Here is an 18,950-nt window from a genome sequence, read left to right as displayed (position 1 = left end):
GGAGGGATAGACAACAGAATCAGTTTCTCTGCTTCCTATCCGAGTGGCTCATGCCAACGGCATTTACAACAGGGGGGTTGTGGGAAGATCAAGGGACCCGGGCGCTCCGGGGCCAACGGGCAGAGAGACTTTGCGGTTGTGGCCATCGTAGCATTCGTATTTGCTGGAGCAATTCTAAGTGGAATCATTTTTCCTGCTGCTTCCTACCCCGAGTGGTCTTTATTGGTTTTTGGTTTGGTTTTTCATTTCCCAGAATGATGTGGGATAGACTCTGCCTCTCCTTGCTGGTCCCGTTTCCTGGCTCGACACGGCTCCTTTCTGTTCCTTTGGTAGGCTCTTGCCCACATCTCGCCGTCTGAAGTAAATGCTTGCCATCTCCCTGCCTAGTCTTGCAGCTTCACTGGGCTCCCTGGAACTCGGCTGGGAGTCCAGGTGGAAAACCTCATTGTCCATTTTGCTCAGGGGAAATTCTGTGATGTTTCCAGGGCCCCAGCAGTTAAGGTGAAGCAGAAGCAGCAGCCATAGCAGCAGAAGGGACTCAACTGCTCGACGGGTGTATCGTGCTTGATGCTAGACCCCACTCCTGCCTTTGCCCCAACCTCTGCCCTTACTCCCATACTTTATTTCCCCCGAACTTGGTCCTGTGATCCTTCCCTTCTGCCTCTGGACCTTTGCCTGAGCTTTTCTGCCTTCAGGGGAGCCTGCTGTTTCGCATCCCATTCCGGAGATCATGGGGGCAAATCCCGTCTTTTCAGAATAGTTTTCCCTAACTCCACCCGCTTTCCAAGCCACAGCATAAGCTGTCCCCCCCATCCCCCAGCTGTGCTGTTTATGCAAATTTGGATGCTCTTTCTGGTAAAGACTGGTTTGGGATTATCATTATTATCACATTCATTGAATACTTTCCCTGTGCCAAACACTTTGCTCAGTGCTGGAGGAGATAGAAGATTATCAAATCAGACACAGTCCCCATCCCACACAGAGCTAAGAGGGAGGGAGAGCGGGGATTTTATCCATATTATACAGATGGGGAAACTGAAGCCCAGAGAGGTTCAGTGATTTGCCCAAGGTCACACTGTAAGCCAGGGGCAGAGCTGGGACTAGAACACAGGTCTCTTGAGTCTCAGTCCCAAGCCCTTTCCACTGGGCCACACTGCTTCCCCAGCATAGACTTCAGGGCTCTCTTTAAGCGAGGCTTTCAGGGGCCACTCTCCAGGAGACCTGCCTCTGGGTTCTTTTTGCTGAACTTAGATGCAGCTCCCTCTCTCCTTGCCACCTTCCACCTTTGTGGAAGGTCTTCTAGACCCCACAGTCTTCTAGACTGTGAGCCCACTGTTGGGTAGGGACTGTTCTCTATATGTTGCCAACTTGTACTTCCCAAGCGCGTAGTACAGTGCTCTGTACACAGTAAGCGCTCAATAAATACAATTGATTGATTTGTGGCAGAGCTGAGAGGGGGCTGTGTGGGGCTGGGCCCCAATTTTCATCTCACCTCTTTCCCAAGAAAGCTCCATCCATGTAATAATAATAATCATAGTATTTGTTCAGCACTTACCTACTGCTCACTGGGTAGATTAAAGATGATCAGGTCGGACGCAATCCCTGTCCCACATGGGGCTCACAGTCTAAAGAGGAGGGAGAATGGGGATTGAATTGCCACTTTATAGATGAGGAAACTGAGGCACCAAGAAGTGAAGTGATTTGCCCAGGATCCCATACAGCAGGTAAGTGGCAGAGCCAGAATTAGAACCCAGATCAGTCAGTCAGTCGTATTTATTGAGCACTTACTGTGCGCAGAATACTGTACTAAGCGCTTAGGTGAGTACAATATAACAATATAGTGGACACGTTCCCTGCCCACAATGAGCTTACAGTCTAGAGGGGGAGACACTTAATATAAATAAATGACAGATATGTACATAAGTGCTGTGGGACTGGGAGGGGGGACGAGTAAAGGGAACAAGTCGGGGTGACGCAGAAGGGAGTTAAAGAAAAAGAGGACTTAAGGAAGGCTTCTTGGAAGAGATGTGCCTTCAATAAGGCTTTGAACTGGGATATGTTGGATGTAAGGAGGGAGGGCATTCCAGGACAGAGGCAGGACGTGGGCGAGGGGTCGGTGGAAAGATAGACGAAATTGAGGTACAGTGAGAAGGTTAGCGTTAGAGGAGCTAAGCGTGTGGGCTGAGTTGTAGTAGGAGAGTAGCAAGGTGAGGTAGGAAGGGGCAAGGTGATTGAGTGCTTTAAAGCCAATGGTAAGGAGTTTCTGTTTGATGTGGAGGTGGGTGGGCAACCACTGGAAGTTCTTGAGGAGTAGAGAAACATGTCCTGAGCATTTTTGTAGGAAAATAATCTGGGCAGCAGTGAAGTCTGCACTTAGAGAAGCAGTGTGTCTCGGTGGGAAGAGCGTGGGCTTTGGAGTCACAGGTCATGGGTTCAAATTCAGGCTCTGCCAATTGTCAGCTGTGTGACTTTGGACAAGTCACTTAACTTCTCTGTGCCTCAGTTACCTCATCTGTAAAATGGGGATTAAGACTTTGAGCCCCCCATGGGACAACCTGATCACCTTGTAACCACCCCAGTGCTTAGAACAGTGCTTTGCACATAGTAAGCGCTTAATAAATGCCTTAAAAAAAAGTATGGACTGGAGTGGGGAGAGACAGGAGGTTGGGAGGTCAATGAGGAGGCTAGATAATGAAGGTGGGGTAGATAAGAGATTGGATTAACGTGGTAGCAGTTTGGATGGAGAGGAAGGGGTAGATTTTAGTGATGCTGTGAAGGTCGAACCTACAGTATTTAATGATGGGTTGAGTATGTGGGTTGAATGAGAGGGGGGTCCTCTTATGCCCAAGCCTGGGCTCTTTCCACTAGGCAGCCACACTGCTAGGGGATGTGCTCAGGAAGGGACTGGGGAAAGCAACAATGGGCATGTGCACCCCTCCACTCTTCTCGATTGTGAGCCCATTGTTGGGTAGGGACCGTCTCTATATGTTGCCAACTTGTACTTCCCAAGCGCTTAGTACAGTGCTCTGCACACAGTAAGTGCTCAGTAAATATGATTGAATGAATGAATACCCCCTCTTCTTTCCACAAACCCAGCCACAAACCCATCACAGCCATCCTTTCCTTCATATCAGTTCTCCCTTTCCCCTTCCACCGAGGCTGAAAGAGGAAGGAGAAGGTGGCAGTGATGGTTGAGTCTATCTCCCTAGACCACCCTGCAGCTCTCTCCCCTCCTCTCCCCCCCTACCTGCCAAGGCCAGCACCACTGTAGGGGCTGGGGGAGCAGCTAAAGCCCCTCCTCGGGCCCCATCATCAGGAGGCAGAAAGAATAATAATGATGGTATTTGTTAAGCTCTTACTATGTGCCAAGCACTGTTCTATAGTGACACTCTGCACACCCTGGACCAGGCCAGGTTTGAGATCTTGTCTGGGCACGGCTCTAATATTTATGCATTCAAGGAATATGCATTCCACCAGCAGTTGGGCTGCCTGCTTTTTATTTTGAGCGAAAAGTTGGGTCTTTGAGCAGGGAGGAAGAGGAAGGCAAAGGTTCAGGTGCTGTGCAATTCCTTCTCTTCCTGCACTGCTGCTTTCGGGTCCTTGGGCGCTGGCAGCTTGGGGGAGAAGCCGGGGAAGGCAATTCTTTGGGACTGTCCCACGCAGGGGGGCCTAAGGGCCTAAAGAGCAGCCCAGTTCCCCTTACCCTAGCCCTGAATTCTTGCCAAGATGGGCCATCCACCTGCTTTGCCCCATACTGAGAGGCCAAGAATGCCACCTCATGAATGCTATTTGTGGTTGCAGTCATTAGGCCACAGCCATCGTAGACATAAGTCCTTGCCCAGATGGATGACCTGGCCTCCTGGGACCCTGGACGGGCCAGGGCAGGGGAAGCTGCCTGTTCTCGGCCCCGGTGAAAACCCAAGACACGGCAGCAGCATCCTCTGCCTTGTCCCTGTCCTCCGTCCCCCTCTCCTCACCGTCCTCAATCAATCCATCAATCAGTGGTGTTTATTTAGTGCATACCATATGCAGAGTACTTTTTAAAAAATGGTATTTGTTAAGCACTTATAGCTAGGGGAAGCGGCAGAATGTGAGGATATGTAAGCTCCTTTTGGGCAGGGAACGTTTTTACCTACTCTGTTATATTGTATTCTCCCAAATGATTAATACAGTGCTCTGCACACAGTAAGTGCTCAATAAATATGATTTATTGACTGATATGTACATAAGTGCTGTGAGGCTGGGATGAGTATCAGAATCTACCCTAAAGGTACACAGCCAAGTTCATAGGTGACACAGAGGGAAGGCAGGTGGGGGAAGTGACAGCTTAGGGAAGGCCTATTGGAGGAGGTGTGGTTTTAGGAAGGGTTTGAAGGTGAGGAGAGTGGTGGACTGTCAGATGTGAAGCAGGAGGGCATTCGAGGCCCAAGGGAGAATATGGGCAATAGAGCACAGCCCTGGGAGTCAGAAGGTCCTGGGTGCTAGTCCCAGCTCCGCCACTTCCCTGCTGTGTGACCTTGGGCGAGCTAATGCACTTCACTTTGCCTTAGTTACCTCATTTATAAACTGGGGATTAAGACTGTGAGCCCCATTCGGGACAGGGACTGTGTCCAACCCGATTTGCTTATATTCACCCCATCGCTTAGTAAAGTGCCTGGCACATAGTGAGCACTTAACAAATGCCATAATTATTATTAATTATTAAGATTGAGGTACAGAGGGTAGGTTGATGGAGGAGCTGGGTTGTAGTAGGAGACCATTGAGGTAAGGTAGGAGGGCAAGAGCTGATTGAGTGCCTTAAAGCTGATAGTAAGGAGTTTCTGTTCGATGTGGAGGTGGGAGGGCAACCATTAGAGGTTTCTGGGGAATAGGAAGATATGGACTGAGCAGCTTTTCAGAAAAATAATCTAGGCAGCAAAGTGAAGTTTATATTGGAGTGGAGAGAGATGGGAGGTAGAGAGGTCAGCCAGGAAGTTGATGTAGTAGTCAAGGTGGGATATAGTAAATGATGTTGAATGGATTATGGTAGCAGTTTGGAGAAGAAGGGGAGGATTTTAGTGATCCTGTGAAGGTTGAACTGACAGGATTTGGTGGCAGCTTGAATGAAAGAAATAAACTGAGGATAATGCCAAGGTTATGGGTTTGTGAGACAGGGAGGATGGTGGTGCTGTCTACGGTGATAGGAATGTCACGGGAAGGACTGGTTTTGGGTGAGAATATGAGGAATTCTGTTTTGGACATATTCATTTTAAGGTGTCGGCTGGACATCCAAGTAGAGCTGTCTTGAAGGCAAGAGAAAATGCGAGACTGAAGAGAAGGAGAGAGGGCAAGCCTGGAAGGGTAGATTTGGGAATCATCCGCTTTTTTAGGAGGTAGTTGAAACTGTGGAAGCAAATGATTTCTTCAAGGGAACAGGTGTAGATGGCAGTACCTATGTAAATATTCTTTCACTTTACAATTTCCCCTATCGGTAATCTACGTATTGCCTGTCTCCCCCTGTAGATGGTGGGCAGGGATTCTGTCAACTATCTCAGTTTTATTATACTTAGCACGTAGTACAGTGCTCAGCACACAGGTAGTGTTCAATAAATACCACTGATTGATTGAGTTCATGTGTTTTACTTGTATTGCACATTTCCCTAGTGTAAAGCCCAGTGCTTTGTACCCTGCAAGTACTCAATAAATGATGTGGATATATTTGTTGAATCTTCCTCCTTCTAGTTGTTTTCTCCTTTCTTTGCCCTTTTTATCAACTCACATTTGATTTTTGCCCCAGTGTCTTTTCCCTCCATCCTGTATTTCTTGTTCTTATTCTTTACTCCCTACCCCTTCACCTTTCCTTATCTTGAGTTTTTCCTATCCCATCCCCATACCTGATGAAATTGTACTCTGCTGACAAGTGAGAAACTGGCATCAGTCTTGGGGTCTCCCACTCCCGAGGGGGCAGGGGTTATGGAGGGGGCTCAGGGAAAGGACAGCAGCTGAGAGGTCTGTGCCCTTTTTTGAACTCTGTTGTCCCGCCCCTGGGGTTGGGGCCGGTGGGGGGCGGGGAGGGAGGATACAGGATTTGAGCACCTTGCTTGGAGGTGATTTTTCCAATGAGAACACTAAATTGAGAAGCAGTGTGGCCTAGTGGTAGAATGCAGGACAGGGAGTCAGGAGACCTGGATACTAATCCTCACTCCTCCACTCACATGTGGTGTGACCTCGGACAAATCGCTTCACTTCTCTGGGCCTCAGTTTCCTCTTCTTAAAATGGGGATGAAATCAAGTGCTTAGTACAGTGCTCTGCACACAGTAAGCGCTCAATAAATACGATTGAATGAATGAATCCCTGTTCTCCTTTCTGCTTTGACTGTGAGCCCCATGTGGGAGAGGGACTGTGTCTGATCAGATTATCCTGGATCTACCCCAGGATTTAACAGTGTTGGGCACATAATAAGTGCTGAACAAATACCACCATTATTATTCTTGTTAATAACTATTTACTGTCCTTAGATTGCAAACACCTCCAGGGCAGGTCTGTGTCTTTTTCTTGAATGTTTTCTAGGGGCTGGTTCAGCACTCTGCACCCAGTAGCCGCTTAGTTGCCACTGTGGCAACGGCTACTGCTGCTGCTGTTGATGATGGCGATACAGGGGCAGGACAAGATGTACTTTCTTTGAAGAGCCAATTTCGATTCCATTTTTCTGTAATTTGGGTCTTGTTGCGTGCAGGCCATGGCTGGGTGGCCATGAACCAGATTCCCTGGGTTGTTGCCTGATGGAAAGATATTTTTAAAGCAGATTAGTCACTCGGCAGGTAAGGTGGCAGTGGGGTCAGGCAAGCTGCAAATGGAAAATCTGCCACCTCTGCCACCGTCGGCGCGTGCACAGGCGGTAGCCCATCTGTGTATGAGTTTTAAGTCCTGCCCTGTCTGTCCGTCTGACCCTGAGGGGCTTGTGTGATGAGGTGTGCCTGGCCCCCCATTGCCCTTATCTTAGGGGTGGTGGAGGGGGACTGGGTTCGGATGATTGCCCCGCGGCTGTGCCGCACACCTGTGCTCCAGGTGCAGCCACGCATTGTTCCCGGTCTGCATCCCGCTTCAGTTTTCAGGGTGAACATTTCAGTGTCTCTCACTTCTGTTTCCTCCCGTTCCCCAGCAGTGGGTGGCTGCCGCCCTAATTAGAGGCGGGGGAGGGACTGCGATTGATGGGGGGCCCACGGGGGAAAGGGGAAAGAAGATTGCATCAGCAAAGGGATGAGAAACATTCCGCTGGTTTGCCCCAGAGACCCTCTGAGAGGAAAGGAAAGTTCCCTTGGCCTTTTGTCGGGTTCTCAGTGTTGTGGAGTGGTGGGTGGGGCGAGGCCCCAGAGGAATTTCCTTTCCCTCTGACCAGACCAGCAGGGGATGAGCCCGATTGCGACTGCTCAGAGAGGTGGGCTTGACGCCTTGGGGTGCACAACCTGGCAGGCGTCTGTCTGACTGAGAGCCTTTTCTAGGAGGTGACATAGCCCTCAGACTCCTGGGATCTTCTGCTGTTCGACTGGGTGGGAGTGGTCAGATCTGCTCTGGGCAAACTGAGCGGAAGCTTGAAAAGATGGCCCAGCCCCAGAGTTTTAACCGCAGGCATGAGAGCCATAGGGGATTTGCTTTATCAGTCCATCAGTCGGTCAGCAGTACCTACCAAGCGCAAAGTACTGCACCCCATGCTTGGGAGAGTACATCATTCAATCAGTGGTATTGGACTGAGCACTTTTTGTGTGCAGAGCACTGGTCTAAGTCCTTGGGAGAGGACAATATGACAGAAACAAGACACATGTTGCTCTCAAGGAGCTCAAAATTGAATGTCGAGGCAGACCTATAATAAGTTGTGGGAAAGCAGAGTGGTTTAGTGGCTAGAGCATGGGCCTGAGAGTCAGAAGGACCTGGGTTCTAATCCCGGCTCCACCACTCGTCGGCTCTGTTACCTCGGGCAAGTCACTTGACTTCTCTGTGCCTCAGTGACCTCATCTGGAAAATGGGGATGAAGACTGTGAGTCCCATGTTGGACAGGGACTGTGCCCAACCTGATTACTCTGTATCTGTCCCAGCACTTAGAACAGTTCCTGGCACATAGTAATCAAATACCATAAAAATACCAAATACCATAAAAAAAGAACAAAAATTGGACTGAAGTAGTAGAGTATTTTCAATGAACAGAAGTGCTGAGGTGGCAGTTGGGAGGCTGGAACCTGGCGGAGGTGGGATTTCAGGAGGGTGCTGGAGTTGGGGAGGGCGGTGCTGTAGCAGATGCCAATGGAGAGGGATCAGTAGTGGTCCCAGTCCCTGACAGGTGGGAAGGTGGAAGCCAGGAGAGGGGAAAACAGGGCACAATGAGGAGATGGGCTTGGGAGGCATGGAGATTACGAGCTGGGGTGGAATGGGAGAGGAGTGAGGTAAGGTACGAAAGGGAGAGGAGCTGATTAAGAGCTTTAAAGCTGACCGTCAGGTGTTTCTGCTTGATTTTCCAGGAGAAAAGGGTCTCCCACCACCGCTAGGGAGAAGCTCTGTCTAGGGGGCAGGAACCCCGGGAGCAATGGTCAGAACATGGGGGCCGGCTGTCCCGGTGGCGCAGGGAGGAGTCCAAGGACTGTTCCTCTGGCAGGGCTGGGTGCTGGTTTGGTCGTGATTGAATTGTAGTTTTGCTGTATTCTCCTCCCCTCTATCCTCTTTTAGACTAGGAGCCCCTGTGTCTGGCTTGGTGTCCTTGTACCATCCCCCAGTGCTTAGTACACAACCTGGCACAGAGTCAGGGTGTAGCAGCTACCAGAAATACTACTAATTAAGGTTTAAATCTGCACAGGGCCAGTGAGCCTGATGTTAGCCACTGACTGTGCCTTGCTGGGGACAATCTCTGCCCCAGACCCGTCCCAGCGTCCAGACTGGGGGTGGTGATGGGGTGAAGGCAACTCACTTCACTTCTCTGTGCTTCAGTTCCATCATCTGCAAAATGGGGATTTTCTGCCTCTTAATCTGTGAGCCCCACGTGGGACCTGATTATCCTGTATCTATCCCAGAACTTAGTACAATGCTTGTCACCTAGTAAGCACTTAAGAAATACCACAGTTATATTTGGCTGGAGGCAGGTGGGAATTGGTGGAAGCCCTAGGTGAGAACAGGTGAGAACGGGGTAAATGAATTCCTTTTCTCCCTTCCCCCAGCTTGGCTTCAGATCCTCCTCTTTCACATCCTGTACCTTCCTGAGCTCTTATCACCTACCATGATCAATGCTTTGCATTTTGAACTGTGTTCAGAGTTGCATTGCAGAAGGCTCAAAAGGCTCTTCTCTCTCTGATCATACCTGCCTTTCATCCCGGTTTACTGCCCATCTCTGTCACAGGCTGTGAACCCTTGGGTTTGGTGAGCAGAAGGAGACCTTGCCCTGGGGGAGCCTCCGGCCTCAGTGCCCCCACCCACCTCTAGCTAGGCCAGTCGCTGAGCTGTTAACCCCAGGTTCTTAACCATGTATAGGCTCTTTATTTCTTCTAGCAGCTGCTACCGCTGTTGCCACCCTCCTCCCCCCACCCAGCTGCTGCCAAGGGCATGGGCTGACTCTCTGACGGACTCAAAGGAGTGGATAACTTTGTCAGCTGGTGAACTGCTGGCACTTTTTAAAACAGTTGCATGTTCGTCGTCCATCCGTTGGCACTTGGGCCGAAGCGGCAAGCCTCGGAAGAGCGGCTGAGCGCGGTGATGGGGCTCCGTTGAGAGTCCTGGCTGGTGAGCCTCCATTTCTCTAAGGCCTATTACTGCCACCAATGGTCCTCCCTCACTCTGCAACTCCAGGATCGGTTCCATCCTGGTGAAACCCATGGCCAGTTGAGTTCACCTGGCACCACAAGCTGCTCCTGCTGCAGTGGCCTTCTCTGTGGCAACAGTCGCCACCATGGCAGAAAGGCGAAGATAGGCCATAGTTAGGCAAATTGGATACTGTGTGTGGTTCTTGTTCAGAGTGTTCTCCATTGGAGAGCAGAAGCGGGACGGCTCTTTCAAGTTCCTCCCATTTTTATTTTTCCATAGGATTTGGTCAACACTGGACTCAGCACCTTCTTCTTCTTCATTGCTTCTATAGTGCTGGCTGCTTTAAACCATAAAGCCGGAGCAGAGATTGCTGCTGTGGTAAGGACGTTTCCGGCCCCAAGAGAGCAGAACGCCAAGGGGGCTGTTCTGGCCCCCTCCGCCCCTGCTCACCACCCACCCCCCGCCCCATCCCCCTCCACCTTGGCTCATTCCTCTTTCCTCTTTGGAAGGAAAGGGACACCTTTGCTGACGGTTCCCCCATCAGGGCCTCCTGCAGTCCACTCCGGGCCAGATTCTGTCTCCGAGGACAGAATCAGCTCTTCTGGGAGGCCGAGTCTTCGGTCGGGGAGAGGGGGGACCAGCAGCGGCTGCTGGGAATTGGCTCTGGTCAATGACATGCTTATTTGGAAGACATCACCTTCCCTTGGGATTTTTAATTCTCATACACATCCGAGCCCCTAAGTGCAAGGGAGACAAGACCCCTGTGCTGTAAGGTGTGTGGAGATGATCGAATGAGGAGCCCATCACTCTGCATTGGACAGATGTCCCCACATTTCCACAGTTGTGGGGAACCCAGCTTTAGCCACCGAGGCTGCTGGGAGGGGTTGGACTAGCCCTGCCCAGACACTGGTAGGAGGAAGGGTGTGACATGCCTGGGGAACTGACTCTGAATGTTTTCTTTAGATATTTGGCTTCTTGGCGACAGCAGTGTATGCCGCGAATACATTCTTAGCTGTGCAAAAGTGGAGAATGAGCATCCGTCAGCAGAACACCAATGATTACATTCGTGCACGAACAGAGTCAAGAGACGTGGACCCCCGTCCTGAGATACAGCGTTTGGATGCGTGAGAGGGAACGTTCAAACAGGGCAGCCACGAAGGAGAAAAGTCCTCTTCCTCCTCCTCTCCACCACCTCCTCCTCCTCTTTTCTTCCTCTGCCTCCCCTCCTCATCCTCCTCCTCCCCTTCCTCTCCCTCCTTCTCCTCTTTCTCTTTCTTCCCCCTTTGCCTTCTGCCGCCTCCTGATGTCATCTCTCCCATTCTTTCATCAAGCCAGATCCATATCACCGAGTTAAGTTTCATCCTCTGGAAAAGAGCAGCTCTCCATGCCATGGGCTGTTCAAATCAACCCGGGCCCTGTTGCCCGAGGCCCCAGGCTGTGGAAGCTGCTGCTCTGGAGCATTCCCATGTGGTTCTGGGGCATTTGGTCAGTCACCCTCTGACAGGCCATTCACTGCTGCTTTGGGGGTTTTCCCGCCCTGCTCTCTACAGCAAACGGCTTTCCCCTGAAACTACCTGGTGCTTCAGTGTTCACCAGTTTTCACTGGGAAGGTGGGTGGAGAACTGCATTCTGTTGGTTGATGGGTTGATTGGGGCAGGAAGCCAGGAGCTAAGTGGCACCGAGGGCAGCCCGTTGGGACCCGTTCCCCAGGCCAACCTGCAGCCCCTCCCCAGACTGCACATGCCTTTCATCCCTGAACATTGTGGCAGAAGCCAGAGGCTGAAATTGAGGGTCTTGGCAACCTGGGCTGAAGTGTCAGCCAAGACTTGAGGTGGGTAGTGGAGAAAGGAGGCCCCTGCAGAGGCGAAGGCCTGGTGCTTTCTAGAGAGGAAGCACAGTGTGAGTCTTGTTCTTCCCAGGCCTTTAGTTCAGCGCAGCGTATTCAGGAGGCACTCAATAGGCAGCTCCGCTACTGCTGCCATGGGTGGTCAAAGCAGTAAACTGAGAGGCAGGAGGGCCATTCTCATCCCTGGCTCCAGCAGGAAATCACCAAGTCACCTTGAGCAAATGACTTTTCATTCTTGGTCCCAGGGCCTCCCCCTGGTATAATCAGATTGAATTATCATTTTCACATTCCTACCTCTCCTGGGAATTATGATGATATGTAGGAAAGCATCTGGAAAGCAACCTCCTCTCTTCAGGCAAGAGGAATTCCAAAAGTCAGAAACAAAAATGGCTGACTTTGACCATAGGCTGACAACGGTGTAGCATTTTGTGTGTGTGTGTGTGTGTGTACGTGTGTGCGCACACACATGTACATGTATGTGTCTGCATGCACATGAACCTTTAAATGCCCAAGAAGTTGCAGCTTCGCAGAATTTTGTTGAAGCTTGAGAAGATTTGAGAATTGACATAGCCCCCGAAGTTGATCCTTGTGTGCTTTCCAAGGAGATGTTTTAGATTTCAGAAGTACATGAGAGTACGCGCATAGTATGTGTGGATGGATGTGTGTTTGGGGAGATGGGGGGCATTTTTCCTTCTGCTTCATGCACAGTTAATGGGAAACCAAGTCTAGTCATTTGGTGACTGACAACTGGACGGCCATATACCACACTACTCTCTTCCCCTGTACTGAAGATGGAGAGGAAGGGCATAAAATTTGTCTTGTTAGATTTTGCTTTTTGCAGTGTTTTAATGTTTACAAACAGCTATTTAGTTAGAGAATTCTGAGAGCCCGCATTGAGGGAACAGCCCTGCCGGGCGGAGGGGAACTTGAATTTGAATTTTGCAATAACTTGCGCAGAGCCCCTGGGATCCTAGTAGTACATGGGTGTATGTATGTATATATGTGCGCGTGTGTGTGTGTGTGTGTGTGTGTGTGTTCCAACATACACGTATCTAAAATGTGGCATTTAGTTTTTTGCAGGTTTTATTGAATGTGTAGTAGTTCACACCATGGGGTTCCCAAACACCACCATCAGTGTGCTGGATTTTAAATGAAATGTGTGGCTATACTGTATTTGAAAATGAAAACTGAGCTATGTTGTGTTGCCTTCAGAGTTATAGAAGACATTCAGTTTGTTCCAATGTACGACTATTAGAGCTGTTAGTTGTTCTGATTGAATGAGTATGGGCCAAGTGGCTGCCTAGATTGGGTGGTGGTATCTGCAAGACCTGGGTTGTCTTTCTACTGGAGGGGCACGATTTCCTTGCAGGAAGGAGGAGGTGGAGCGTTAGTGGACAACAGCCAGGACTGGTATCCAGAGCAGCCCCAGTTCCAAATTCTGGCCCGGGATGTGGGTGATCCTGAAAGAGGAGTTGGCCATTGAGGGTCGGTGGTCGGGAAAGGGGAGGGAGGAGGTAGAAGGCCTTAGACCTGTAGCCTTAGGCACAGCGTGCTCGGTTTCCAGTGGGACACCGAAGCTTCCACATTCGCTGTTTGAATTCTGAGACTGTGGCAAAGGAAGGTGGAGGTGGATGGAGGGGGGAGGTCTTCCATCCATGGCTTTGGGCACAGAATGACCTGCCTCAAATGGGACTGCTGGGTGTGGGGGGGGGGTGTGTTGTGGTCAATAGAGCTGAGGTTAATGCCCCCCCACCCCCTTTCCTACCTGGACTTTGCGTCTCAGAGCATATATTACGTCTTGTCCAGGTCTTGAGCAGAAAACATGGCTGGGGATGGGGGGGAGAGGGGGCAATAGAGTCAGGCAAGTGAGTCAAAACATGGGTCTTGTGGCCAAGTTGCTGTTGATAGAAGGAAGGCCGGTAGGCCTCGATAGACCAATACCTCCAGGCTGGCCCAGGCTCATTCAGCTCATTGCAAATTCCAGGCCGTAAAAGGCCAAATAATCAGGCCATTTTGATGGGTCATAGAGTAACCAGGGAGGTACATTGGCTTGTACCCACCTGACATTCCCTGGTGGTTTCAGTTTGGCTTTGCAATTGGCTGGTCAAGAGGCAGAAAGGCTAGTGTGGCCATCTCCCCTTGGTATCCAGCCTGGTACTTTGGTGTAGAGTGGCCTGCACATGTGCACGACCCACAGAAGTTCTTCACGAGAGGGGTGACTGCATTCTGTCCCCAGGATTGGTGCTGGGATTGTGGCTTCACTTGGATTGGAAAATCATCTAAAGTTCAGAGCAGCATATGGGCATTGTGCATGCTAAAACTCATTTTCTGAAAAAAGTGATATATTTCCCTTTTGTAATGTTTCCATGCCATTTCTGGACCAAAGATCATTTTAATTTTTTTTTTATATGACCAAAAGGCCTTTGCCTCCCAGTACCTTCAAGGGGTAAATTTGGCTTTAGGGTGCTGGAATATCAGAATCAATGTGGACCATGGTCAGTTGGCCACTGCATTTTGAAAAAAGAGCTCGCACTCCCCCTCTTGAATATTTTCAAAACAAAGTTGCCCCAGAGGATAATTTTTTTCCTTCCCCTTATCTCTATCCATTTTCTGCCTCAATGGCCATTCTTCTTTCTTCCTCTTCAGTCTCGCTTCCTCCTGGAGGATACGGGAAGCAGAAACTGGCAGGACTCAGTTTTTTGAATGGTATTTGTTAAGCGCTTACTATGTGTCAATCAGTGTTGTAAGCGCTGGGGGAGATTCAAGTTAATCAAATTGGACACAATCCTTGTCCCGCATGGGGCTTGCAGTCTAAGGAGGAGAAAGGTGCAAGAAGACACTGATGCAAAGCAAACCCCTTCAATGGGACTGGTTTGAAAGTAGGACACTGAGGGAATGAGCCTCCCTGCTGGGCACTCAGTCACTCATGCGCTTCCCACCCCCACCCCAACCACCCACTTTGGGGCAGCCAAGGCACCCAGCTTGGGAGGTCTCCCCCACCCACAGGGACTCCATGGCCAAGGAATGGTCCCCGGCCCCTTCCTCTGCTCTTCTGGGGAGGAGAAGAGCCTCAGGACTGCACTCTGCCTGTCACATCAGCTAACTAGAAACCCACCCAGGTGTACCGTACTCTTTCCAAACACTTTTCTGAGGCAAGAGCACAGCTGGCCGCAGCTGAGGAAAAAAAAACCCCAAAAAAGTGAGGGCCATGCCATTTGCAGTCAGTCACCTGCTGGGATTGAAAACTCCCTCCAAGTCACCAGCTTCTTCACTGCCTCGAGCCTGGGCTCTTCTGCCATCTAGCAGTTGGCCCCCATCTTTTCTAGGATCCCAGAGAGGGTCCCACCTTTACTCCTTAGCCCAGCCACAGCTGGCGGCTGTAGGGACTAACTGAGGAGAAATGGGAGGCCTGGGGAGAAACGCTCTATGAGGAGGTATAAGCCCCTTGTGAGCCCATCTCAGACTCAGTTTGGTGTCTAGACCCCCCTTGCAATCTTACGTGAGACGAGCAAGCGGGAACATCACCCAACCTTCCTCCGCTGAACTTTCGTGGTGGCTGAGATGGATGAGTGAGTGGATGGATGAATGGAAAGAATTTCAGCTTTATAGCTTCTCTTCTTCCTTCCCCTTCACATCTTCCTTTTCCTCTCCTTTTTAGAAACAGACCTTCAGAAATGTCCCATTGTCTTTTTTGCCTGATTTACAGCTGGTCCATCCGAGTCTGTCCTCCCAATAGCCAAGCCTGATAGAGGGGAGCGGGGAGGACAGAGATGGTTTCTTCTCCCAGATTGAAGACATAACTCTTCTTCAGGAAGGTCAGAACTTGAGTATTTGAGAGGGCGAGGCCCCTGTTTCGTTTCATCTGTTGGTGAGAAAAGCCTTCAGATCGCAAGGCAGCTCAGAAGGGTGTGATGGCGGGCTTGGACTCGAGCTGGGCCACGAACCCTGTCTGATCTTCCATTTTCCATCCTCTTTCTCACAGCCCTTCCTGGGGCCCCTGGGCTTCTCTGGGGTTATGATGCAGGTGAATGATCAGGGCTGAGACTGTTCGCTGGACAGGGCAACCCATGGTGGGGATGGAACTGGGTCAGGCTAGGCCAGGGGCCGAGGCGGCGCCCTGCTGATCCTACTCACTCAGCTCAGATCAGCCAAAGTACAGCCCTATGATTGCTGCTTCCCCATGGGATGCTTCCTGCCCTGGGACACTCAGGATGACCGTTGCAGGCCGGAGGAATGAGGTTGCGTCCCACTCTGCAGTAGCACCAGGAGCCTCTCGGCAACGCTTCTGTGTTGGACTCTGGGGAGGACGAGGGAGGCCCAGTCTGGCCACCGGTCTCCGGGGTGGAAACTGTACATGTTCAAGGGCACCCCCAGGATAATGGTTAAACTATTTATTAGTCCGTGTATTGCTGTGTGTGTATGTGTGTGTGCGCACACATGCGTGTATATATCTGTTTTGAATCATTGGTGATTCATCTGTATTTTGAGCAAATATCAAGTAACTACTTCACCTTTGGTGCCTTCCATGTGTCTTAGAAGCACTTGTCACTCATGCAGATGAAAAAAGGTGACAACATATTGTCCAGTGATACTATTTTTGTAGCGTGGTTGTTGTAGCTTGCCTACTGCTTTCAGTGATGCCTGCTTAAACATTCAGCCCTTTCTGGTCTGGGCTCAAAGGAGTCCATGTGAGGAGTTGATGAGGAAGGCCCACCTCACTCTTTCTGGTTCAGCAGTCAGAATGCTGTGAGGAGGTTCCCAGGCAAGAGGCTCAGGCCGTTACATTCCATCGGACATTTGGGGGCATTTGGGGACCCACCTGGGCAGTCCATCCAGCTAAGAATGGGGCCACCCTTTTGGGGTCAGATGTCTTGTTCTTTTGTCAGCTTTTTCACTCTTGTTGTTACCCCCTCCCCCACCAACACACCCACCACTTGAAATTCCATGTTCACCATTTTTCTGACTTCTCCTTTCCCAGCTCTTTCCAGGTTTCTGGACCAGATGAAACAGAGCTTCACTTTACTTGGACAGCACCATAGGTTCTGCTTTTATTTTTCCTTCCTGCAATAGAGCTGGGTTGTTTTGCCAAGGAATAACCTTGCTCCTTTTAGGCAGGGAATGTATCTTGTGTTTGTGTGGTCCTTTCCCAAGCACTTAGTCTAGTGTGCAGGGTCCCCAGTGGGCACTCAGTAGATACTATCATTACTACTGCTAGTGACTAACATGTTAAATGCCGGGGTGGAAGGAAGGTGGAATGGTTTGGAACTTTCCAGAACAGGGAGCTGTAAAACAGAAAGTGCCCATGAGCCTGTTCCACCTGGAACTGTTTTTACAGTGAATGGGTTTGGGTTTTTTTTGGTGAGAGTGAGGGGGTGGGGGTTTTGGGGCTGAACTGAACTGCCTGGACCGGGCACTCCATGATGACCTGATGGCAAGGCCGCCCCTCACTGGTGTGAGTCAAGAAGCATCCTCAGGCCTGGTGTGGTGCTGGCCCGAGCCTGGAGCCAGGCTGCAAAATCCCAGGCAGCCAGTTGACAACCAGCAGCCTGTCTGTGTCCATGGTGACCTGCTCAGAGAGGGGCTGGGAGGACACCATCTCTGTCATGGCCTGGGGACCTGTGGGTTCCCCAACCCACCCTCACTCCAGAGTGCCCTGTTGTAAAGACGTTTTGGGGAAGTTTTGTATTTGTTTAAAATTTTTGCATTCAAACCTGGATTCTTTTTATCAGTCCAAATCTTGTTGAGATGGAAGTGGGAGTGCAGGAAGAGGGAACATGGTTAAGGCAGGAAAGAGACAACAGATGAAATTCCAGAGTAGGGACCAATGAAAACCATTGACCCTCTAGCCCTGCTCCATCTCTGGTCACCCTTTCAGCAGTACAGAGAACCAGGTTCAGATCAGATGGGAACAAATAGAGCCTTCCGTTTCTTTGAAATGAAATCTTTCTTTTGATGCTTCGACCATGATAGAGACACATTCACTTCTTAAAATTAATTTTCTAAATGCAATTAATGTTCTTTCATACATTATGTTCTTTGGATCCTTCAAGCTGAGGATGAAGGATGCTAATTTTGGGGGTGATGCTAATTTTATTTGTCTTTTTGTCTGCCTTAAAAGGTATTTCTAAAGTAAGGCTTTTAACTTGTTTTGCTTGTCAAATATTTTGTATATGGGCACAGTGAAGGGTGTGTTTGGTAATTTCTTGATTTTTTTTTAAATGAAGTATTCTGTCCTCTTTAATGTTTTTCCTCTTGATATACCAAAATACTGTGCCCTGCAAGGTTCTGTGTACATGATTGTTTTCATGGTGGGAAAATCTGTATTTTTGTAAGTAAGGAAAATCATTTTCTGGACACTAATCTCTGACCAATGTTGTCTGAATTGATTGTGAAAGGTTTCTTTAATAAATGGTCATGTTTAAAGTGCTGCCACTTTCAGCTCGTGTAGTTCCTTTGCAGTTTACTGAAGCCCAGTGGTTGTCAAAGCCAAAATAGACCCTATAGCTGCGGGTCCCACACGGGGCCTTCTGGCACTGTCTTGGCTAGCTAGCAGTCGTGGTTGCCAGCACTGCTGACCTGGCTAACTGCTGGGGAATCTGGAAGGGGGGCGGTGTTTGACCATAAGGGATTGTTGGTGGGGGGGGTCCCACCAGGGAGCAGACATGCTTCATCCACCAAGTCTACACTTTTAGGGAACACGGAACAGTTACATGGCGTTTCCTTTACTGGGCCACTTATCTAAGAAGGTGGGAGTGTGGGGAGATGGGGCGAGGCTAGCCCCTCACCATTTAAGGGGGGCATGGTCTGGGAACTGCTCAGGAACTGTGTCCTGGAGGGGGACAGCACTGGTTAACCCACAAACTGCCACTAGTCCCAGATGCCAAATACCTGGCATCTGATTTATGTCTTGGCAGGGGGCGGGGGGGGGGGGGGGGGGGGGAGGTAAATGACACAGACACAAAAGCAGTGGCCAGTCAGGTTTTTATCCAGTAGAGAGGTGGCATACAGGAATGCAGAAAAGCAGCATGGCTCAGTGGAAAGATCCTGGGCTTGGGAGTCAGAGGTCGTGGATTCTAATCCCAGCTCCGCCACTTGTCAGCTGTGTGACTTTGGGCAAGTCACTTCACTTCTCTGGGCCTCAGTTACCTCATCTGTAAAATGGGGATTAAGACTTTGAGCCCCACGTGGGACAACCAGATCACCTTGTATCCTCCCCAGCGCTTAGAACAGTGCTTTGCACACAGTAAGCGCTTAACAAATACCATCATTATTATGCAGTATATGAAGGGGTCTATAAAGTGATAGAACAAGGCACTCAACCTGGACATTCATTCATTCATT

At 50.0% G+C, this 18,950-nt stretch overlaps 1 protein-coding gene across 1 annotated transcript in view; it reads left to right on the top strand.

Annotated features, from left to right (window-relative positions):
- Positions 1-18,041, top strand: part of CMTM4 (CKLF like MARVEL transmembrane domain containing 4) — a 76,712-nt gene extending 58,671 nt beyond the window's left edge. The window contains exons 3-4 of the mRNA XM_038771914.1: positions 10,043-10,141; positions 10,727-18,041. Coding sequence (XP_038627842.1) covers positions 10,043-10,141; positions 10,727-10,891 — 264 coding nt within the window. The 3' untranslated portion in view covers positions 10,892-18,041. The remainder of the gene's footprint in view (positions 1-10,042; positions 10,142-10,726) is intronic.
- Positions 18,042-18,950: the final 909 nt, after the last annotated feature.

This window comes from Tachyglossus aculeatus, chromosome X1, assembly GCF_015852505.1.
Source record: "Tachyglossus aculeatus isolate mTacAcu1 chromosome X1, mTacAcu1.pri, whole genome shotgun sequence".
Taxonomy (NCBI): Eukaryota; Metazoa; Chordata; class Mammalia; order Monotremata; family Tachyglossidae; genus Tachyglossus; species Tachyglossus aculeatus.
The sequence above is the reverse complement of the archived record's forward strand: the minus strand, read 5'-3'. Positions and strand labels throughout refer to the sequence as shown.